The 15484-nt window shown below is 52.1% G+C and overlaps 1 protein-coding gene and 1 long non-coding RNA gene across 6 annotated transcripts; one reads left to right on the top strand and one right to left on the bottom strand.

Annotated features, from left to right (window-relative positions):
- LOC108941726 (neurogenic differentiation factor 2-like) lies at positions 1 to 11175 on the bottom strand. 5 transcript variants are annotated; one of them, XM_018764517.2, is made up of 3 exons: positions 7700 to 11175; positions 5018 to 5114; positions 1 to 4805 (listed from the first exon to the last, which is right to left on the bottom strand). In XM_018764517.2, exon 3 carries the CDS (start codon positions 4796 to 4798, stop codon positions 3713 to 3715), a length of 1086 nt encoding a protein of 361 aa, XP_018620033.1. In that variant the 5' UTR covers positions 4799 to 4805; positions 5018 to 5114; positions 7700 to 11175; the 3' UTR covers positions 1 to 3712. The 5 variants fall into 5 exon arrangements, with proteins under 5 accessions (XP_018620033.1, XP_018620035.1, XP_018620031.1 ...); XM_018764519.2 differs by lacking the exon at positions 7700 to 11175 and adding an exon at positions 5210 to 7690; XM_018764515.2 differs by lacking the exon at positions 5018 to 5114.
- Positions 11176 to 11306: 131 nt separating this feature from the next.
- Positions 11307 to 15430, top strand: LOC108941727 (uncharacterized). Its single transcript, XR_001966649.2, has 3 exons — positions 11307 to 14077; positions 14338 to 14725; positions 15023 to 15430. It is a non-coding gene; the product is annotated as an uncharacterized LOC108941727 (long non-coding RNA).
- The last annotated feature ends 54 nt before the right edge of the window (positions 15431 to 15484 follow it).

Here is a 15484-nt window from a genome sequence, read left to right as displayed (position 1 = left end):
ACAATTATTTGAACTTAACGAGTTTAATACACTTTGTTAGAAACAAATGTCCAGAATTCAGAAACACAGTGTTTTATGCAATCCTTACGCCACACAACTGTCTTAGTGAGAGGCTGGAGCGGGCGGGAAGCCTCGGTGAAAAGGGGGCAGTTGATGGAAAGATGGACACAGAAAAGTGCGGACGCTGATTTTGGAAGAGAAGACAAAAGAATGGAAAGGAAACCGAGAAAAATCACGGCTGATGTGGACAAAAGGCGTGTGTTGTCCCCCTCACACGTTTGTGTCCAAAATGCCTGTCTTTCCTGGTTAACCAGGAGAAGGATCGTTTTCTGGTGCATCCATTTAGTCGATTTTGATTACCCAAAAATAAGGTGAATTGATGAAAGTACTGCAAATGTTCTCAATGAGTGATATAAAACTGAAGAACGAGGGGCGCGTGGATTAAACCGGGGGGGGTTAAGTTTCCCCGGTACGTCCTTTGATGATCCTCAATCAGATGTTTTTCTCTAATTTTCTCTTTTTACAAAGTTGTATGAGGAGGACTGTAGGTTTTAAAGTGCACTTTGGGGAAATCCTTTAAATGATCTTTTCCATACCTGTCTTATTTGAACTACATTTAAAGGTAAAGTATGCACAGTACATAAAGTTCACTGAAATAGTGAGTTTATAAGTGAAATAGTATTAATTAATGGAATTATTCCTGTTTTGTACTGAACTGAATCATGTGCACATCAAGCCCGTTCTTGTCTGTTGCGGGGGAAATTGTCAAGAGTGTGACCTTTCAGTACTCTTCAACAGATAATTTCTCCTTTTCTTTTAAGCAAATATTATATAATGCTTGAGTTAAAACAAAAACTTTATACGGACAAGTTTCATATCGGTGTGATCACGTGCGAGCGAATTATTTTCCCTGTCTTGTGTAGCGCCTTCTTCTTTACTCCTTCGCTTCTTCTATGATTTCACATTTTCCACGCAAAACGTTTTAAAGCGCGACACTTGAAAATCTTTACTTCCTTTCCGACTCAAAGAGAACACATAACGCGAGGACGCCGACGCCCATCCGTTTCCCCGTCGCGCGCCGCGACCCGCGCGCCTCTTTGATTCCACTCCGCGGCTGAAGCCAAGAAGGTTCTGGCACGCGCTCAAAGGGAGAGAGGGAGCGCGCGCGGCGCTCGTGGAGATGCGGAAAACGGCAGCGGAGCGAACCTGAACGCACAGGTAGGAGAGACGCGGGCACAATTTCTCGCCAGCCCGCTCCAGTCCATAAATCCATAAATCCATAATACTTGCACTGACGTCATGTCGCACAGGCCTGAACCGACGGCAGAAACAGAAGTTTATGAGAAGTCAGGTTACATTTTTTAAAATGATTTTACCCTCCTTGGTTATGTAGCAGTCCCCCACCCGGGCGTGGGATCTGCTATGAACAAAACAGTTTTAAACGTGTAAATATAAATACCTTTCTGCGTTTTTTTTTTTTTCTTTCTTTCTTTCTTTTTCTGCTTTGCTCCACTATACGGTGCTTGAGCCTCAACCCCCGGAGAGCGAACATCATCATCATGGCTTCGTTACCAGTGACTGGGATAAATAAACTCCTACATCTTCTGTAACAGCATTGAGCCCTATTTTATCATTGCACCACTGACTCAATCCACATTCACAGTTAACAACATGCAAGGTATGATTGTCAGTAATCATCATAATAATTATCATAATAATAATAATAATAATAGTAATAATAGAATACACAGGACTACAGGTAACTCCATTTCAGGATACATTTTCGGTTTATTCGTGAAAGGAAAATCTGGGAGTAAATGTTTATGTGCAGTTACGCCCCGCTTTTTAGTCGTTTTATGAGCTCATACGGTCTTTGCGTTATTATTGCTGCATATGGATCTCTGAATGCGCTTAAAATTGGACTGACCTTGAGAAATTTATTAGCAGCACAGGTGTTGGTTTTGGTCGAAATGGACTCATAATCATTTAGAACATATTTTGTGTTTTTTATTTCAGAATGTTCTACTCATCATTTGCGATTTAGCTGGAAAAAGTCTTTTGTGATGCAAAATAATCAGTAGTAACACTTTAATAATATTAATAATAATAATAACAACAATAATAGGAACAGTGTTATTTTAGTTGGCAAAAATCTTGAACACTTAAACAATTAATTTATTTAAATACCATATTAAAATGTATGATTTCTGAGTGACACTGGAAAATGAGTAACGAAATGTGAGTGAACTCACGCTTATATCATTTTTTTAAATCAAAATTGTTACGATATTATTAGACCATTGTTTTTGTTTCTGCTGTTTATGCTATCAGACGAATTAATGTAAATGTGGCTGTAAATATGTACTGTCTTCTGAATATAAACATTTCTGTTACTCTTTTTCTGTGTGGCAGCTGTTTCGCTGGGATTTATGTGTTGAGATAAACGCATTTGTCAAATCCTCTATAATATTAGGCAAAAATATTTTTGCGAATTTACCCAGGGCATCACTTTAAAAAATAGGGTGCCCTTTTTCTGGTTGTGAGAACAGCAAAGTTTACTGTAAAATTTAGTTAACGGAGATGATCATAAATTTGATATTTATTTGTAATATAATCTGTCTTGTAAAAGGTGAACTGTAAATGATGTATAATTCTTTGACGCAATTTAAAATAAAATCTCTGCAATAAAAGTGCTAAACCTTTCTAACCCTAACTGTAATGTAATGTCATAAACTGGATTGTAAACTTTTGCGGTCGCGATCGGAGGAGTGAACGGGTCTTTCCCGCATACACGCAACGTCCCGCGCGGCACGTGCTTGTTCCCATGCACAGATTTAACACTGTGCTGGACAGAAAGGGGGTGGTGTGTGTGTGTGTGTCGGGGGGGGGGGGGGGTCCTCCAGTTGAGCTACAGGACTCCCGGTCGCCTCAGCGCTGGACAGCAGACACACACCTCCAACAAAACGCCTTTGTCCGAAAGGTGTTGCGCTCGTAGATATTAACATGAAAACTGAAATATTAAATCTCTTTTAACCGGTTGCATTTTGGGCTTGTCGGATAAGCAAAAAAAAACGTGGATCGAAGCTCAGCAATAAAATTCGTGGGGCGGCACCTACTTAGCTCTTAAGAGCTCCAACGTTTTACATCTTGCATAGATGTTAACTGCTGTATATGCGGGTTCCTTTATTGCTGTTAATTGCGCTTCTTCTGAATTCTCGACTCCCGCTGTCAAAATCGCGCATGCGCCTTACAGTAAGCTGCAGTTATTGTATTTCGTATTCGAATGATTTTTGAATGCATTATAAATATGGCATTCTCTCTGCGACCATTTATTGTTAAAAAAAAAAAATCGTTTCGTACATTATTTATTTCGTTTTTAAACTATTCGTCTTTTGCAGTCTGCGTGTTGGGTAACATGATTTTGACACGATTGGAATATGCGACACAACAAGCGCGCGCTCGCGCGGCGTTGCAACCATCAACTTGCAGACACGACACCGAAATAAAGGAGGAACAGTGGTTTATAATATCGTCGTGGCCGTTGGAGATCTCTTAATCTTTCCGCTGAAGGGTCCAAGGGAGGGTTTCGGCTCATCGAGGGGAACAGTACAGTAGTAAGTGAGTTCTTAGCGACGAAACGGGCGGCTCGTCCCTTCAAAAAGAGGCCGCGGGGGCCGCGGGGGCCGTGGGGTCTGGCTACTCGACTGGCTACTCAGTTGTGGAAGAAGGCGTTCAGTTCCTCGTACACGGGCGCCCTGTCGTGGTGTAAGTGCATCTCATGGTAAGGCAACACGTTGTCCGAGTGGACGGCACCACGCACCCCGGAGGAGCCCAGCACCAGGTTGTGGGGGGCGGAGGGCCGGGAGCCGGGCACGGCGGAATAGTGCATAGAGTAGTGGTAGCTCTTCTCGGCGTCGGGGGAGGCCGAGTCCTGCTGCTTCAAAGAGAAGTTACCGTTGATGCACACGGGCGGGCTGAGGGGCCCCTCGTACTCCGGGCTGTTGTACTCGGGAGACGCGGCCCCCGCGTACAGGGAGTCGTAGGCCGAGTAGTATCCGTGGGTCCTTAGGGGGTGGGAGTTGGAGCTCGACTGGCACTGCGGGCTCGACAGCCGGGAGCACTGGTACTGGTACGGGTGCACGGAGAACGAGCCGGGGCCGTGGAAGCGGCCTCCCTCCTGGCACTGCTCGGTTAAGAAGTTCCGCGAGTTGAGCTGCAGGCAGCCGGCCACCAGGTTGGTCGTGGGCTGGGAGAGGCCCTTGCACAGCGTCTGCACGTAGGACACCAGGTCGGGCCTCTTCCCCGAGCGCAGGATCTCCGAGAGCGCCCATATGTAGTTCTTGGCCAGCCGCAGAGTCTCGATCTTGGACAGTTTCTGGGTTTTGGAGTAGCAGGGCACTACTTTGCGCAGGTTGTCGAGCGCCGAGTTGAGGTCGTGCATGCGCGTCCTTTCGCGCGCGTTCGCCTTCTGCCGCCGCAGTTTGGAGCGCTCCAGGCGCGCCTGCGTCATCTTGCGCTTTTTCGGGCCGCGCTTCTTGGGCCTGTCGCCCTCGGCGTCGTCCTCCGCGTCCTCCTCCTCTCCGTCGTCGTCCTCGTCGTCGTCGCCGGCGATCTCCGAATGCGCTCGACTGGCGGCGCCCTTCGAGTGCCCGTCGTCCAGGTCGTCGTCGGCCATCCGGCCGCAGTGCTGCTCGCTCTCCTTGGTCTTGGAGTCCTCGCTCTCGCTGTCGTCCGCCCAGCCCGGGTATTTCTGCACGTCGGGCAGCAGCGAGGGGTCACTGAAGAGCCTCGTCAACATAGCGCCTCTGCAACACACACACGCACACACAGGACGCAGTGAGACACGCGACGCGGCGAGGCGCGCGGCGAGACGCGCGGCGAGCGAGAAGAGGAGCGCGCGCCGCGTCCGATACCAGGCTTTGACCGAGCTCACTCGCTGTCACGCGCCCGGCCCCGGGTCCGACGGAGCGCAACAGTGCAATAGTAATTTCGATGTTTTTATCTTTCTTATGCTTACTCTCTTGTTATGCTGCCTACCAGTTGACGCGGTGCTCACGGCAGTCGCGCTGCAGTCGCCGGCTGGTCCCGGGTTCGAAGCGACATCGATGCTCTGTCTGTGTCAACGGGTTACATGATTGCAAGCAGTTCAGCGTAACAACTTAAACTTGCAAGGAAGTCGCCTTGGACGCAGGTAAAATTTAAATCTCACCGATGTATAGATAGTATTCCGTTGATAACATGTGAAATAAGACGTTACGTGCTGCGTATTTCTCTACTACGTGTGCGCTAAGCAAGTGAAATAATTTCACGATCTCTTCGCTGGAAGGTTAGATCAACATGATAAAATCCGAAAGATTAATTTCCGCGGAAACACTGAGTGAAAAGGTGTGGATGCACTTGCTTGGGGGAAATAAATACTGATATTGGAATGTTTACGTTGTTCTCACTTTGGGGGGGTCAACAAACCAAACAGTAATGAAGGTGAATTAAAAAAAAAAAAAAAAAAAAATTGAAAGGGCTGACAGCAGCGTCCTGACAGACGGAACCAGACGCGTCCTCGTCCCCAATTCCCTGCTGTCACGGCGGACCCTCCCGTATCCTCCCTCAGCGCGTCCCTGTCGCACGGGCCGATTACAGATCCCGTGGGGTGCCCTATATGAGGCTGCCGAGCACCCCCACCCCCCACGCCCCGCAAACCCTCCCCTCCCCTCCCCTCCCCCGTTTCTGGCTGCATTCCAGCACAGCTCAGTGAAGAAGCTGACCCCTGTCACCCTCTTATCCGGAGCCCTGACAGGGAATAGAGGCTTTGAAATGAAAACGGGGAGACACAGCAGACATGATCATGCCGTCCGCAGACACGGGCTCATCATCGGCTGTAGGTATAATATAGCTCATCGTCTGTCATCATTTACTAATTGTGTGCTACCATACTTATTAACTGCGGATATTACTATGGCGCGCTGCAGAAATTCTTTGTTCGCGTCTGCTCATTTTTTGCATGAACTTTAATCAGAATTACACATTTAGTAATAGCGTGTATTGTTTAGTCTCACTAGAATATTGTCCAGTAAAATTGTAGTAATTGTTAAATACTTTTTTTTGGTTCATAAGCGAAAAATCGCGAAATTGCCTAATCGTTTCTTCAGATTTTTTTTTTTCTTTTTTTTTTTATACAAATTTGAACATTTTAAGATATCGTTTAAACGATACGCAGCTTTTTGATAAAATTCGTAAGCAGAGTCAGTGTAAACCTGTCGGGATTTCTTCGCGGGGCTCTTCTTGTGTTTCATTCGAATGCGAGAATCCCGAATAATTTCCAGAAGGTACAGTTGAGCAATAAAGCCCGGATAATGATATTTCGAAACGACTCCGTCCAAAAACACACCAGCTGGAGCGCAGGGCTGAAGAGGACCGGGGCTGCGCCATCGGCCAAATCGCTCCGCAAATTCAGGACCCGAGAGATGTGCGAATTTTTTGAAAAACAGCGAAAACTTGCCAAGAACATTTACTTCGCACGAAAAATTCCGTGCTCTATAATAACGATATATGTAATAACTGTAATAACCCTATAATTCGACTACAACTTATGCGAAGGGAAAAGAAAGGGTGCCTCATCTCTATTAAATATATACATGATGATGATTTATAACGATGTGTTGCGAGGCTCCAGTCCGGTCCGGCAGAGGTGGCAGGATTGACGGCAGGAGTAAAAAAAAAAGCGCTTCCTTCATTTGCATCGACGAAACATTTTATTTTGCGCTTCGATGCGCGCACGAATAACGGCGCACAAATAAAGGAACGCGGACGGAGCAATTACTCCGCTATTAACGGCCGGCGGCCGGGCTGTCTGCTACTACAAGAATGGCGTGGAGCGCCCCTCCCCCAAGCCTAGTTTTTTACCACGTACCCACCGCGAGAGGAATCAATAAAGAAAAATGTTCTTTCTCGTGCACGCGGGGCCGCCCGCCCACGTCCTCTCACGTCTCCCGCTCGGCCGGACGGGCTTCTCTTGCGCGCGCACATTCGGTTGTTGTGGATGTTCATTAAACGCAGCCGTGATGATGTCGCAGGTTGACATACTAATTAAATGCATGTCGCTCGAAAGGCGCAGGAAACGGGGAGCGCGAGCGAGGGGCAGGGTCGGAAGGGTGGGCACCCCCCGCGACGTCCCCGCGTCCCCGCGTGTCCCGCGGTGCCACTTGTGCGGACGGTGCGCGCGCCGGAGCCTCGGCGTCTCTAGCCAAGTAAGCATGAAATATTGGATTGAACGCCTGTTAGAGGAGAGGCGTCGGGGGCATGTAGCTCCGAGCTCGTCCGCGCTCAAAGTTGAAGGGCGAATCGAAAATGATCAGCATCATCATGATTACGTGAGAAGGAGGAAGGAGGCGATCCGGATCGATCCAAAAACGCAATAATAATTATATAAATTAATTAAGGCTGGCCGGCGCGTCAATCAAATTCAATGCATAAAACATAAATTGCGTGCGCGCAGAAAACGATCATCAACATCATCATCATCATCATCATCATCATCATGCCGCAAATAGAAATACTGCTGGTCCGAGCGAAAAGAAGACCAATTTCAATTATGCATCATCATCATCATCATGTATGTCCGCTTGGATTCGCGGAGCGCTTTCGGCTTCGCCCTTTCCTCCTCGCGCACTTGACTCGTCGTTTGCTTGCGCGGGGCACTTACCTCCGCGGGAGTTCTTCAGGGGTGAAGGCGCATGTGTTTAAACCATCTTCAGGGACCTGGGCGGACGCTCCTGTAGGTGCGGCTCTGTGCTGCCGAGTGCAATCCGAGCGCGCGGAGACAGTGTGGCATCGCTACCAGGCAGGGTTACATACCAGCTATGATGCCAGGCCATATGGTTGGCACGTCACTGGCAAGAGCCATCACATGAGAGCCGGTGATTGACATGCGCCTGCATTCGGAGAGATTGCCTTCCCGAGGGAAGAGGAACTCGCCATCTGTCACTGCACTCGGGCTCACACACCCAGAAAGAGAGAAAGAGAAAAGACTGCGAGAGAGAGGGAGAGGGAGAGAGAGAGAGAGAGAGAGAGAGAGGGAGAGAGGGAGAGAGAGGGGAGGAAAAGAAAACAAATGGACGGACGAAAATGGCTCCAGTAGACGAATGAAGAGGGAAAAAGTCTGTGGGGGGGGGAGTATCCAATAAATCCTTTGACCTGTTTTCCTCACCTCCGAGAGGGTCACGAAAACCAGGGGAAAATAGACAGACACAAGCACCGGAGTCCCTTCCAAACTATGAGCCGCCACACCAGAAGGGAGTGTTATTTATTTATTTATTTATTTATTTCTTGTAATTAAATAAAAGGGTATTATGTTGCGTGCGGGGGGTGGGGGGGAAGAAACACCCAACAAAAGCGGCGCGAGCTCCATGAGTAAGAGCCGACGAGATGAAACTGCTCCAAGTAGGAGTTGAGTATGTAAACAGAGCGGTAGATGATTGCAGCTAAATGGACTGCTAGACGGATGCATAGATGAGACAGATTCGCAGAGAGATGAATGAGGTGCTCGGGTGCGGGCTGCGGTTCTTCTGTTTTTGAAGGAGGAAGCGGGGGAAGCTGGGGGGAGGGGGGGGGGGGCGGTGGCTGCCTGCAGGGGACGGCAGGCTGCCTGCGCGGCGAGCGCAAGGGACCCAGGTGCGACGCGCGGAGGGGTCTCGGAGAGACTCGGGGACCGTGGGGGCCGGGGGTAGGGGGGCGAGCGGGCGGCGCGGCTCGGCTCGGCTCGGCAGCCGTGCCAAGTGCGGGAGGGCGTGTTCGGGCCGCGACGGCGGCGCGCCGAACAACACGAGCGGCGGAATTACGGGCGACTTTTCACCCTTCCTTACATCCAACTTAAATTGATATGTGCACCCCACACCTGCTCCGCTGCCATCGCCGACCTGCCGCCGAGGCGCAGGAGCACGAATGAGATGAGATGAAAGAGGGAAGAAAGCATCTATACCACCCACGTGAATACCCCACGGCTATAGCGCCCAGCCACAAAAGGCTAGCGGTCCGCCGAGCGCCGGGCCCCTGCGCGCAGCTGCGCGCTTTGTGAAAAGGTGCCGTCACAAAGGAAGCGGGATGCGCGGTGTCACCTCCCCGCTCTCCGCGAGGCTCTACCGCTGGAGCCAGAGCGCCAAGGCCACGCTGCTCCGCCGACACGGAGCGCGGGCAGGGCTCGCGCCCGCGGGGACGGCGATCCGGCACCCCACCCCCCCGCCCCCGCTCCTGCTTTTGTGGCGCGGTGTCAAGACCCGGGTGGGCTCAGGAGGTCCCAGCCACGGTCAGGCCAAGCGTGCCGCGCGCGCGCGTGCCGGCCGGGCCTCAGCTGTGCTGGCGAGGGAGTTTGGACGGCAACCAGGAGAGCGATGAGGCCGCACCGCTGAAGGGTGCCCGCGAGAGCACGCCCGCACTGCGCTCGGTCTCCTTCGTCAACCGAACGACGGAAGGATGGCGATAGCCTGCGAATCGTTTTCTTTAACGCTCTTTCGGCGCCGACCAGCGCGCACGAGTACGTGTCCGAGCGTCCGAGTGTCGGCCGCTTCATTACTTCCCGTTTACTTCTTTATCCCTCGCCGTCCGACGCAGCGTCTCTTCGGAGCGTCCCTCTCAGAGCCCCTCTCTTCTTTTCGCGGCAGGACGCTGGTCTGCGCGTCGCCTCGTCCGGGCTGCTACGATCGCCCTCTAGCGACAGCGTTCCAACGTCCCCGCTTGAGGTTTCCAGCACGACAGCAGAGTCCACCGGCAAAGCTCTACAGATGGGTGCGGGGCACTTTCGGTCCTCTCCCGGGGAGAACTCGGCTTAGCTGCCGCCGGCAGCGTCTCCCTTCGCAGGGCCGCGCCACGGCATCGCCGGCTGAATTTACGTTCGGACCGATACCGTATTTCACGTTGGACGCACGCGCGCCACGAGGGAGCTTTGACGCGATGTGCACGAGAGCGCAAAGTGAGTCGCGGTTATGCGGCGAGCGCACGAGTCAGGAAGAGAAACTCACTCGCATCCGCACGCTCGGAGTAACCATGGAGATGACGGCCGCCGAAGGAAGCCATCAGTCCGACGTGTCCTCGCGGCACTCTGGCTAATAATTAGTGATTACGGGTACCGGTTAATCGTTTATTGTCGCTCTCATCGCTTACTCTGTCAATCAGCAGCTAAATGATGTAACCCGTTTCTACCTTTAGAAATAAACGTTAAAGACAACGTTAGAGACATGCTGTCTCTTAACCAGACCGCTTCTTTTTCCTAAGTCCCCCAGACAGTCCCCAGCTATACATTTGCTCAGCAGAGAGTGTGGCAGTGATTTATGGCATATTTTACACTAGGAAGCAAAGACATGGGTATTGGGCCTTCCGTTAGCCGCTCCTCGACTGCCCCGTCACTGGCCATTTCTTCATCTCTCTCTCTCTCTCTCTCTCTCTCTCTCTCTCTCTCCCTCCATCCATTACTTTCCCTCTTGACTTTCCAGTTCAGAACCCAGCAGCACCTGGTTTGCTTCAGCGCCCTAGATGTACGCACATGCATGCAAATGCCTATTAATTAATTACTTGACTAATTAGCGCAGTGGTATTTGTGAGTGATAAATCAAGTTTGGGGTGATGATACGGTCTCTCGGGCGGCTGTGCTGCAGCGTTAAAACGAAACCGGTCCGGGAAGAGCGTGTGCGTCTATGTGAATGTGACGAGTTAGCGCCCGTTAATGATAGTGTCCTCTGGAACGGAGAGAGATGTGGAAAAGTGTGGAAAAAGGTGTTTCGTTCACGGAGCGATCTTAGACGATGTGCGGTTCCGTCCCGTGTCTCGGGTTCGGATGTCCTTCGGTCTGTCCCTTAAGCGCGGAGATTATATCATCATTAGTGTTATTTAGTCATTTAGCCGATGGTGTCTCGAAAGTAGCTTGAAGCGTTCAGCCGTTACTTCCGATTATTTGTCTGTTTGTACAGCTCGATCGTTTCTACCGTATCGGTTCAGGGTTCGTATCTTGCTCAAGGGAATTGCTGCGGGAGTCGGGATTTGAACCGAGGACATTGATATCGGAAGACAGGTTTAACCGCTGTGACACCTGTTGCCCCCGTTATGAATTTTATGAGCATTAATTGAGTACTTTGCCAACCCTTACACACACGCACATCATCTGAAGCCGCTCGTCCCATACGGGGTCACGGGGAGCCCGAGCCTAACCCGGCAACACGGGGCGTAGGGCCGGGGGAGGAGGGGACGCACCCGGGACGGGACGCCGGTCCGTCGCAAGGCACCCCAAGCGGGACTCGAAACCCAGACCCACCGGAGAGCGGGACCCGGTCCGACTCGGTCCGACCCGCTGCGCCGCTGTGCCACCGCCCCCCCAACCCTTTCACCGTCACATATTTGTAGAGCCGTGGCAGTTCGGAAAAGGAACGCGGAGGAAACCCCCCTCTTATGGGCGCAGATTCGTATCCGTAACGACCGTGCTATTCGCTGCCGATACTCGTCGTACAAACAGGCCCGTATCTGTGAGTTTGTCGGGCATGAAATGCGTTCCGTGCCGTCCTGCTCGAACAGGTAGTTTTGGCGAGGACGACCGATCGGGTTTGTCTGTGACGCGCGTGAGGAAGCGAGCAGAGCCCGCGTCACGACGTAATCTTCACGAAAGCTTCGGGTGCTAAAACGCGACCCCCGTGCATTCGGTAAAAGGATGCAAACTGCAAAACGCGCCACCGTAGATGTCGTGGGCCGATCTTCCCGAAATCGTGCTGGAAAACAACGTAGCGGAAAGCGGGAGCGACCGTTCACATCGCGCTCCTTCGGGTACCTTTACTCGGCTGCGCGTGTGGCGGGATGACGGGCGCGCGTCCGTGTCGCCGGTTCCGCCGGTTATCGATTAAATGATAACGATGGATATTCGCGCACCGACGTGTTTGTGACCATATCGTCGCGTATTTCCTTCTTTCGTTTCATCCCACGGTCGATATTCGTAACATTTATCCGTCAGCTTCCGCGTAAATGTCTGCTAGGCCCTAATGGTGACGATAATATCGGCGATTGAGAGAAGTATCGGAAGTCCTGGCAGCCGCCTCTTTGTGTGTGTTCTTGTAGATGTGCCAGGCCCCCGTCGTAGGTGTCCGCGGAGATCGTCCGGTTTGAAATATTCATCTCCTTTGGGCTCTCTGAGACAGTGCGGCCTAATTGCAGCTTCACACAACTCCACCTCACTCTGCTGACGGCCAGGGAGCAGGCAACAGCTGGTGTGTGTGCGTGTGTGTGCGCGCGCGTGTGTGGGTGTGTCACTTTTTTTTGTTTATTTTTTCAGGCCACGTTTCATGAATGAGCGTGCTGCGCGTGTGAAGGGAAGGAGCGCTGTGTGTCTTTTTTGTTTTTACTCGCGTATCTTTTAAACGCTTCGGGGTTCACGTCCTTCTATAAAATGTTTCATTTTCACCAGGGTCGCTATAATCACCTTAACCAGTACAATGGTTTTTTTTTTTTTTTCTTCTTCTTTTTTTAAATTAAATTTCAAATTTGATCCTCGGCGTATCGTGTTCTCGAAGGCCGTGTTGCCGGGGCTCTCCCTCCTAAAAATATTCTCATTAATACGAGCTCCGGCTGGATCCGCAGCATAAAAGGCTGACACCAACTATTGCAGCATGTGGCACGGAGTCGGTCGGTCCGTCCGTATGTCTGTCCGCAGGGGGGGCCCGGCCAGGGATTTCATCAGTTCCCGTGCCAGCGATGCCCAGCCAAGCTGAACCATCTTGTGGGATTTTGGGCTTTTAATTATGGTGACGGTGGATTAATTAAGGCGCTAGGAACAAGGGGCCATGCATTATTGATGAACAAGGTTTGATTGAGGGGCTGGAGAGAGAGAGAGACCGGTAATTAAATCACTTTTTCTAGCTTGGCCCCCCCGCCTCCCGCAGCCGGACTGCCGCCTTCCATGGACAGGTTCAGTCGAAGGAGGCCGCCCGGAGCTGCGGTCCTTAGGCGTCCGTTTCCCGCGTTTCCTCTTTCCTCCGTGCGGCAGGAATACGTTTCAAACCTTCGTTCGCGAACAAGTCGGCGGATCGCAAGACACGTTGGCGTGGAAGTGATCTGTGGACGAAAGCACCGAGGTAAGAGGTGCGTACGGACGGAAGGTCCCCGCCTTTATCCGCGCTTCTTTTGCGGCGCCTTTCGGACTCTCGCTTTCTTGGCTCCCCTCCTTATTCCGCCTGCGAGCGGCTTTGGAGAAAAGCGTCGGCCGGACGAACGCACGTCAACGCGTTGCGTCTTATGTATCGCTGGCGTGATTTTTAAAGCTTTCGGTTACGCGAGCCTTATGCTCCACCCGAGAGGCGGCGGGGGGAGAGCAACCTGTGCCTTCGCACCTGGCGGTTCAACGGTACGGGAAGGGTGCGGTCGTGTTTTCGAGGTTCCCGCGGAATCGTACGTCACGGCAGAACCGCGCCGCATTGACACGCTTGTGCGTTCGTTCATCGACGCTCTCGGTTATTGCTTAGACATGTCGGGCGATGCACCTCGTGGCTCTTCCTCTTCACGTCACTGTCGTGAAAGTACGGTAATGAAAGGCTGGAAGAATCGGTCCCGCCGGGATTTGAAATGGGATGCGGAGGGAGCCGGAGCGAGGTGCGCCTCGTGAAAAGCGAGGCGATGCTCTTCGGCGACTTTTTCGCGAAAACCTCGCCTGCCCACCGAGCGCTTAGGAGAGCTGTTGCCAGGATGTGGACGCGCGGTCCTTGAGGCCGGGGAGGAGCGCGTGCGTCTCTATGGTCGGAAGAGGGCGGCTGCCTTCGCTTTACATTGTGCCTTAGCGGTTAAGAAAAGATCGAGATTTAATCGCTCGCGTGAATTTTGCGCGCCGTATGAAGAAGCGGAGCCGCAAGCCGGCGCGCGAGTGGATGCGTGGCCTTCCGAGGTGCCGCGCGTGAGCGCTAGGGGGCGTCCTGCGTCAACAATCGCACACGGCAGGCTGGAGAAGAGAGGCCGCGCCGCGAGCGCGGTGAGCGTACGGGGCCGGAAGGTACCGAGAAAGCGACGGCGCTGGGGACGCTCCTCAGGCCGGGCTCCGTGTTCGCGACGACAGACCGCGGTAAGTAGAGCTTTCGCGGAGTAGAGCTGCATCCGTGTCAAATGTTTAAACGGGAGCGCCTGAGTAGAGCGAGCGTCCTTCGGATAACGAAGGTAAAAACGTTGCATTGTCCTTAATATCCTTAATATTACCTTTTCTCGTGCCTTCTTTCGCTCTTTGTGTGTTACCTGTGACAAACCCCTCCGAGCTCCCTCCCGTCTTTTTTTGTCTTTCCTTTCTCCCTTTCCCACCCCCCCCCCCCCGCCATCTCCCTCTTGCAGAGTGTGGGATTACCGTCCTTTCATTGAACTGGCACGTCTCTCAGCCTTAACACCTTCCAGATGGGGCTGGGTGCTGCCGCGAATCTCGCCGTGGCAGCGACCGTGACGGTCGGAAGAGCCGTAAGCCCACGGTGCACGTGGGGACTCGAGGCCCGCTGCCTCCGCTCTGTAGGCCAAGGTCAAGGAGCCTGGAACGTCGCTGACCCTGCGTCGCCGTTCTCCGGAGCCCCGTTTCCCTCAGCGGGAGCAGCAGCGGCGGCAGCAGGCGGAGCGCAGCTTAAGGATCCGTGGTGTTTAGGGATCCGAAGCGCCACACGCAGGCTATGATCGGACTTAATTAGCCAGTTCGAGTCCGTGGGGAGACCCTGCTGCTGTTACTTTGAGTAAGGTACTTACCGTAAATTGTTCTGGTAAAATCGGCCAGCTGTACGAATTGCTTTAATTGCGAGTTGCTTTGGGTAAGAGTATCAAGCCCAAGAAGTTGGGATCATAGGGTTGGTGGCAAACATTGCTCATGTTGTCATTACATGGATCTTAAATCGCCTAGGCAACACAGAAGCTCTGCAGTCGGCCAAACGGTAATTGAAATGTTTTTCTCACGTCTCGGACTGGGAGACCACCCGCCTGGTCAGAAATTAAGCGATAAACCGGATTCTTGAACCGGTGATTTTCTTGTTACCCACAGAGTCTGCTGGACATGAGGTAAACAGACCCCACGGAGGAGCCCGGCGAAACGGGAGAGGCGGGACCAGAGCCGCACAGCCTCCCGCTCCGCACGGGTTCTCGGCGATTTTTCTCGGATGGGGCGTTCGGTAGGGATGTGGAGTCGTCCGTGCTGTAGCGTTCGCTCGTGATGCGCTGATGCTCAGACGGAAGCTATGAGCCGTGTTGCCCTATATCTCTGATCTACCAGCAGTCACGCAAACTTTTACTAAAGGTTAAAACTGAAAGTATTGCTCTCACAAAGAACCCGCTAACAATGCCCGACAGCGCGCGATTTCCCTGCTGACGTTCCCAGCTGGGCAGCATGGTCGTGCGGCAGGTAGTGCTGATGCCTCACTCTCCTGGGCTGTAGTTTGGATGTGGGTTCGAATCCCGTTCAGTCTGTGTGCAGTTTGCATGTTTTACTAGCAATCCCATGTTTCCT

The sequence above is a fragment of the Scleropages formosus genome, chromosome 8 (assembly GCF_900964775.1).
Source record: "Scleropages formosus chromosome 8, fSclFor1.1, whole genome shotgun sequence".
In the NCBI taxonomy this organism is placed as follows: Eukaryota; Metazoa; Chordata; class Actinopteri; order Osteoglossiformes; family Osteoglossidae; genus Scleropages; species Scleropages formosus.
The sequence above is the reverse complement of the archived record's forward strand: the minus strand, read 5'-3'. Positions and strand labels throughout refer to the sequence as shown.